The sequence below is a fragment of the Tachysurus fulvidraco genome, chromosome 18 (genome assembly GCF_022655615.1).
Source record: "Tachysurus fulvidraco isolate hzauxx_2018 chromosome 18, HZAU_PFXX_2.0, whole genome shotgun sequence".
Classification (NCBI taxonomy): Eukaryota; Metazoa; Chordata; class Actinopteri; order Siluriformes; family Bagridae; genus Tachysurus; species Tachysurus fulvidraco.
In genome coordinates, this window is record NC_062535.1 from 16054071 (window position 1) to 16062346 (window position 8276).

The window sequence follows — 8276 nt, forward strand, 5'->3', positions numbered from 1 at the left end:
CAGACTACCAGAAAAACAATAAAATCCATTAGGGAGCATTAAATATATTTGGATGTTTGTGATATTTTCCTACATTCACGTTTTAAAGTCAATTGTGTTGAGTTGCTTGTGGTCTGGTCTGTCCAGGGACGTTGTTGTTTTTATTTACGATAAGAAGTTGTAGAAGTGAACTAGCTTATATACTATATATATATAATTTACATATATAATATACAAATATATCTTATATAGAAATATTTTAAATAGGCTAATCTTTCATTCACATCATAAAGCCACAAAATACCAGGTCAGCATTCATTTTTTTCTACATGTCTGACACTGAGCTATGCTGTTATTGGATTAACAGAAAATGTACAATAGGCATCAAAACGAAATTAGACAGGTGCATAAATTTGGGCACCCTTGCCATTTTGTTGATTTGAACACCTGAAACTACTTAGCACTGATTAACTGGAACACACAATTGGTTTGGTGTCTCATTAAGGCTTGATCTTCATAGACAAGTGCATCCGATCATGAGAAAAGGTATTTAAGGTGACCGATTGCACATTGTTGTTCTCTTTGACTCTCCTCTGAAGTGTGGCAACATGGAGGCCTCAAAACAACTCTGAAATGACCTGAAAACAAAGATTGTTCAACATTATGGTTTAGGGGAAGGCTACAAAAAGTTATGGCAGAGATTTAAGCTGTCAGTGTCCACTGTGAGGAACATAGTGAGGAAATGGAAGACCACAGGCACGGTTCTTGTTAAGGCCAGAAGTGGCAGGCTACGTAAAATATCGGAGAGGTGAAGGATGGTGAGAACGGTCAAAAACAGCCCACAGACCACCTCCAGAGACCTACAACATCAACATGCTGCAGATGGTGTCACTGTGCATCGCTCAACAAGTCAGTGCACTTTGCACAAGGTGAAGTTGTATGGGAGAGTGAAGCCTTTTCTGAACACATGCCACAAACGGAGTCACTTGAGGTCTGCAAACACACATGTGGACGAGCCGGCTTCATTTTGGAATAAAGTGCTGTGGAGTGATGAAACAAAGATTGAGTTACAGTATTTGGTCATAACAAGGGGCGTTATGCATGCTAGCAAAAGAACACCGCATTCCAAGAAAAACACTTGCTACAGTACCCACAGTAAGCTTTGGTGGAGGTTCCACCATGCTGTGGGGCTGTGTGGCCAGTGCCGGTACTGGGAATCTGGTTAAAGTTGAGTGTTGCATGGATTCCACTCGATATCAGCAGATTCTTGAGAATAATGTCAAAAAAGTTGAAGTTACCCCGGGGCTGGATATTTCAACAAGACAACGACCCAAAAGACTGCTCAAAATCTACTGGGTCATTTATGCATACGAACAAGTACAATGTTGTGGAACGGATGTCCCAGTCCCCAGACCTGAATATCATTGATCATCTGTGGGGTGATTTGAAGCGGGCTGTCCATGCTCGGTAACCATCAAACCAACTGAACTGGAGATGTTTCATAAGGAGGAATGATCCAAAATACATTCATGCAGAATCCAGACACTCAGTACAGGCTAAAGGAAGCATCCTGAGGCTGTTATTTCTGAAAAGGGAGGCTCTACTAAATATCGATGTGATTTTTCTGTTGGGGTGCCCAAATTTATGCACCTGTCTATTTCCGTTTTGATGCATATTGTGCATTTTCTGTTAATCCAATAAACCTCATTTCACTACTGACATATTACTGTGACTTTCAGTTAGATCAATAGATCAAAATGAAATTGCGGGTCCAAACACCCAATTATTTATGAATGAAAATCATGGAAATTGTCAGGGGTTCCTAAACTTTTGCATACGACGATATACATATATAATGGGTTTGTTTTACATGTAACAGTTCTGACATCACGTTAGCTTTGTTTTCTAGCTAACTGTTTTGTCTTATTTGTCTCTATACACTTTTAATGACAGTTTGTATATGACATATATAAAGTTGTGTATTTATGACATATTAAGTCATACATATGAATGAGAACGAATCACAAGGTGGGAATTAAAGTGTGAGATTTGTTTGGAGGAATCAAGCTAGCCACTGGTTTGAATTTTTAAGTGTCAACTAATTTAATGCAAAGATTTGAACATTTCTAGCGTGACTTGTCGCTGAAAGCATAGCTCAGTGTTAGACATGTAGAATAAATGAATGTCGACCTGGTATTTTGTGGCTTTATGATGTGAATGAAAGATTAGCCTATTTAAGATCACAGGAAGACATGTGGGTGTTTCCAACATTTGCATAATCATGTATATTCAAAGTTCTTGGCCATTATAACGAGGGTTAAAGTGCAAAGATGCTCTCGGTTCATTGTACTTTTTTGGCATTAACAACGGATCCCAATAAAGTGTTTATTAGTCCACGTGGACTATTAGAATGGTTCAGAATGACATGTTTAAAGCTGCTTTAAAAATAATAATAATAATAATAATAGTAATAATAAAGTAACCCAGAACCTCGGATGTGAAGCCTATAAACCCAGCAGCCGGTGTGGAGACGCTTTAGTTTCTGCTCTGGTCCCCATGTGGCGCGTCATTAATCCCGTTTATGCACTTTGTAGCCAGCAGATGCGGAAACGTGTCAATCAGCCGCAGAGTCGCGTGCAGACGTGACTCCGTAACCACGACGACGGACGGCACGGCAGGTGCGTCTCGCGCCCCATTTCATTTAAGAAGCAAAAAACTTACTTTTTTGTCGTTTATGTGACACCAAAAAGGGCGACATTTAGTTATCGATACCATATGGTTATCGAATGCATGCGTGAGAAATGACAGCTCGTTATCGGCACTCTAACTCCGAGCACGCGCCCCCGGTTCCACCGAGAGCGTCACTGGACCGCACGCGCTGGCGCTCTGGTTCTACACCGGATGCTACCGTGAAGTGCGTACTTGTAGGGGACGGAGATGTAGGCAAGACCAGCCTGATTGTGAGCTACACCACGAACGGATACCCGGCGGAGCACGTGCCCACCGCCTTTGACAACTTTACAGGTCAGCACGAGCCTCCTTTCTTTCTGTCGCTCTACACACAACATCATTTAAAAACATGTCAGGTTACGGTTCCTGGATCGGGTACAGATTTAATGCATTTCATTACACAACACCGGGAGTTATGCACGTGCAGCACGTGCTCAGCTGAGTGTTTTTATCTTCCAGTGACGGTGGATGTGGATGGAAGACCAGTACAGCTTCATCTCTGTGACACGGCCGGACAGGTGGGACAACCCACAATCAATCTCTCTCTCTGTTCCTCTTGTACCAATAAACATACTTGGATTTCTGGGTCAGATGAATAAATGTGTATATTACGTTAGAAAACAAAGATGGGTCTGTAAAGATGAGTCTGTAAGCCTCACGTGGTGATCGGGATTAGGCAGAGGACTTAGAACTGCTTTCTGACTCTGAGCAAGCCTTAAAGGAGTGTTAAGAAAAAAGCAGCTCATTTAAAGTAAAAGAGCAGTATTTAACAGCAGCATGACAGAATTTGTGCATATGAAGCTGATATCTTAAAAAAAAAAGTCATATTCAGGAGAAGGGAATGTAATACACAATATTGTCATAAAAGTTACTTGTTTCTTCTTTAAATTGACATCCAGAGAGTTTTTTGTTGTTATTGTAGATTAAAGGTGTGACTGGACATTTTTAAATTGGCCTTTCCTGGCCTGTACTAATATTAATATTAATAATAATAATAATAATAATAATAATAATAATAATAGTACAAATAATGATAATGATGATGATTATGATGATGATGATAATAATAATCAGATGAAGAAGAAGATTTGTCTTAATAAACTGCATTCAGTATTACATTGTACTTTAAATCTAACTAGCTAGCTTATGTTTACAATTTTGCTGCCTTGAACGTAGCTCCGCCCACAGGAGGATGCAGTGCCGCTCATCATTCATCATAGACTTTTCGTTGTAGTTAACCTCAGAGGCAGCAGAGGGCGCTAACATGACCACGTGCTTCTTTCACATTGTAAATTACTCACTCACTCTCTCACTCATTTTCTACCGCTTTATCCGAACTACCTCGGGTCACGGGGAGCCTGTGCCTATCTCAGGCGTCATCGGGCATCGAGTCAGGATACACCCTGGACGGAGTCATTGTAAATTAAATACCGTTAAATGTTTGCTCTGTTTGTTAAACATACTACAATTGTTGTACAAGTTATTTTAATCATTGTGGCACCCCCTGCAGGATGACCTGGAGTGTCTGCGCCCATTCTGTTACCGTGATGCTGATGTTTTTCTGCTATGCTACAGCATCGTCGCACCGTCCTCTTTCCACAGTGTGAGGGAGCGCTGGGCTCCTGAAGTGCACCGCTTGCACCCGGTGGCCCCCTTGGTTCTAGTGGGGACGCAGTCCGACCTGCGAGAGGACGTGCAGGTCCTCATCCAGCTTGCACGGCAGCAGGAACGGCCCATAAGTGTAGAAGAAGCGAGGCTGGTCGCCCGCAGCCTTGGGGTCAGTGCATTCGCAGAGTGCTCGGCTTTAACGCAGAAAAACCTCAAGGCAGTTTTTGACACAGCCATCATGGTCAGTTTAGAGCACAAGGAGCAGCCGAAGGGGCTGAGGCGGAGGGTGATGGTGAGGAACAAAACACCTGAAAAGCTCAGACAACTCTCACAGGCCTGGTGGAAAAAGCTCAGCTGTTTCATGTGAGGACGTTGTGGAAAGCTTGGTTTTCTCTACCATATTTTGCAGCACACTGTGATTATAGAGCAGATATGACATGACAACAGTTTGTTCTCAGAATAGTTTTAACGCTCACACCGACGTTGGCGGTGATGCAATGTTTATGATGCAAGTGATGTATGATGCAAGAGGCTTTGGAACACTGTTAAATGCTTCACTGCTTTGCATTGTGCTTTACTGTGTTTCTAAACTTTATTAAGGTAAAGCTACAGAAGATAGATATTTATCTAAATAAACTGATTTAATATAACAATTAGTTACACAAATAATTCACTTTGTTACTGATGACCACCTAAATCTGAGATATTAGTGACATTCGTGTTTTATCCATGTTGTTTGTTATGAAATATTATAACCTACTACTTTCATGCTTTGTTGTTTTTTTTTGTTTTTTGTTTTGGTTTTGGGTTTTTTTTTTGCTCAGTTTTGTGAATATTTCATTTGTGAGAAAAATATACCGGAGAAGGTGCTTGTACACATTGTTGATGAAACTTAGACACTTAAATCTCCACAATTTACTCTCTGTTTGAATGAAAGTGTCATTAACATGATGTCGAATTATACTTCATTTTATTATGTATTAAAATACAAATCAAGCCACTGACTCTTGAATCAGTCATTGATTACATTTTCAAATGTGACTAAACGTGCTTTTTGGACACTAGTGAAATGATATGACTGGATGAACTTCCTAACTTCTAGATCTAATCGTGTTCTGGTGGTTCATTCAGGCTTCTAGTGAGGTTTTACAGCTCACTCAGTTCAGTACAGATATTCGTATTTATAGTTAATGAGGTGCTAAACAAATTCCACAACAGTATATTAGCAGAGCAAGTCTGGATCCTGAGCAGGTTGGAAAATAGTGTTTTGGATAAACACACCCATTTTGGCTGTGTGTAGATCTGGGTTTCTCAGACGTGATCCTGTCTGAAAAATCCTGAAAGCGTCTTCATTGCCGATGCCGCTGCTGCTGTACGGTTCATCCTGTAATGGAACCAGACAGGGGCCACCTGGTGGGAATTAAAAGACAGATGGTGGTTTTGGTTTACTTCTGGAAGGATCTGTTAACATCGCTCTCCACCTGTTCCCTGCACATTAAGCCTGACTTCAGTATAAAGTCAACAAAGAAGACCTTTTAACCTACATCCAATAAGTAACATGTTGCCAGTTGTTTAGTGGTTCAGATGTTCACCAACCCAGAATGTCAGTCATTACAAATCTCGATGATGTAATTGTCTTAGAGAACTAGGCATGGATTTCAGCTGAAATCTAGTTATATACTGTATGATCTGTTATATATAGTTTCATGAAGGTTCATGTTTATAGAGCAAAAATATAATCCTAAATAAACCCAGACCAACTCGCCTCAATACCCTGAGATACTATATACTGTCATTAAAGGTGATATCGGTGTCCAGCAGCAAATGATGATGATGATGATGATGATGATGTATCTCTATACCCTTGACCACACCTCATGATAGGATGTTGGATTATATTTTTCTGTCAAGAAGAGTAGCTTTACAAAAAAGTATACAGTTCATATTACTACATGATTTAAAAAATTATACACTATACGGCCAAAGGTATGTGGACACCATGTGGACAACTATGGGCATTCAACTAGATGCTTGAACGTGGCCATGGGATTAGTGTTCATTCAGCTACAAGAGCATTAATGAGATTAGACACTGACGTTGAGATGTTGATGAGATTCCAGTTCCAGTTCATCCAAAAAAGTGTTCAGTGGGGTTGAGTCATAGTCTCTGTGCAGGACACTTGTGTTCTTTACCTCCTCACCATGGAGATCTTCATGGAGCTCAGAGGCTTCGTGCACAGGGGCATTCTCATGCTGAAACCGTTTTTGAGAATGGTGTGCTTCCAACTTTGTGGTACCAGTTTGCAGAAGAACCTCCAGGTAGACGTCAACAAACAAAACAGGATGTGTAGTTATATAACTCATGCAAAAGTTATATTGTGATATTTTGCTCTAGTTACAGACAGAAAAATGGGAGAACCTTAAAGTGTAGACTTTTATCAGCCAAGGAAACAGTGACAGTGTAATGAATGACTTTTGGATCAACATAAGAAAAAAAAAACTGAGAGGATTCATACTCAAGAAGGCATCTTCTGGGTGGTTTTGTTAATAAGCGTGTGATGAATTAGCCTACAGTGTAACAGCACACACAGGGGAGAAGCGAACATTTGTTAACTGTGTTGAGAATACACAGCACATTATCTCTGACACCACTGTGAGTCAGTCTCTCATACGAGATTTGATAATGACAGCAGCTGTTCTTGGAAAGATCCAGAAGATATCACTTACTGCTGACTAATGACATGATTGTGACAACTGAATCCAGATGTACTAGTGTATATGTTTATGCTAAATGTGTGTAGATCAAACATAAAACTTTTATATATAAGATTTTCTCATGCAGAAAAGGAAAGAAAGAAAGAAAGAAAGAAAGAAAGAAAGAAAGAAAAAACATGTAAAAAATCTGTAAAAACGACATTTCTGCATTGTTTTGGAAAAAATAATATCCATGGCTAAAAACATCTTAAGCTCGTCTCTTCGGGTTATTGATAGCTTTATACTCCAACATCAGCACATCAAATAGCTGATATATATCAATATCATCTCCAAGAGCAACTTCATCATAATATCTGCTTTTAAATAGATTTAAGTTAAGTATAAGTGGGGTCTGGGGGCCCATAGGGGTCTCTGAAGCATGGCTAAAGTCTGCATGATTTTGTTTGTATGTTGTTGTTTTTTTGTTTTTTGTTACAGTGGCAAAAATCACAACTCATTTTAACAAAGTTATTAAATTTAGGGGTCCAAGCACCAAAGTCCAGTCAGACATAATGTGTTTTATTGGTCAGAATGTTCAGGAGTAGAAAACTGCATGGCTCCAAAACATTTAATTAAACATTTAATTAAAACATTGAATTGTCTCCCTGGCACTGAAGAAAGTGTGTGTGTGTGTGTGTGTGTGTGTGTGTGTGTGTGTGTGTGTGTGTGTGTGTGTGTGTGTGTGTGTGTGTGTGTGTGTGTGTGTGTGTGTGTGTGTGTATTGATGTATTGCCTCAAGAGGTCGCTGTTGTGTTGTTCTTCCCTTTCAAACTGAACCACTGGAGTGACAGCTGCCCTTCTTGCCCTGCTGTGATGACACGGTGTCTTCTTCGTCTTATCTGTCAGTGCAGTTCTTATGGAGACTAAAATGTTCTGACTAAATCCATCAGATTATTTAAGGAATCCTTTAAGCTAACTTTTAGACCCATATTTTCAGTCACCACGTCTGTAGTGCATAATTACCACAACTTTTTGTCAAGTTTCTGTGTAGTTTGAGTGCCAGATGTTATCTAGATAACCAATGTTATTATTACATTTAAAAACTTTGGTAAAACTTTTGATTGCACCTTGGTATATCATTGGTAGTCAGGATGACAGCAGATCTGGATTCTGTCCCGGGAACACTGGACATGAGGCAGGAATAGACACTGGATGGGATGCCAGGGACTATTTAGGGATTTTTTTACGGTCAGCAGTTCATCTAGA

At 40.0% G+C, this 8276-nt stretch overlaps 1 protein-coding gene across 1 annotated transcript; it reads left to right on the top strand.

Moving 5' to 3' along the window:
- The first annotated feature begins 2458 nt into the window (after window positions 1-2458).
- Window positions 2459-5314, top strand: si:ch211-133l11.10 (rho-related GTP-binding protein RhoU). The gene is made up of 3 exons (XM_027178954.2): window positions 2459-3003; window positions 3169-3227; window positions 4220-5314. Exons 1-3 carry the CDS (start codon window positions 2781-2783, stop codon window positions 4682-4684), a joined length of 747 nt encoding a protein of 248 aa, XP_027034755.1. The 5' UTR covers window positions 2459-2780; the 3' UTR covers window positions 4685-5314.
- Window positions 5315-8276: the final 2962 nt, after the last annotated feature.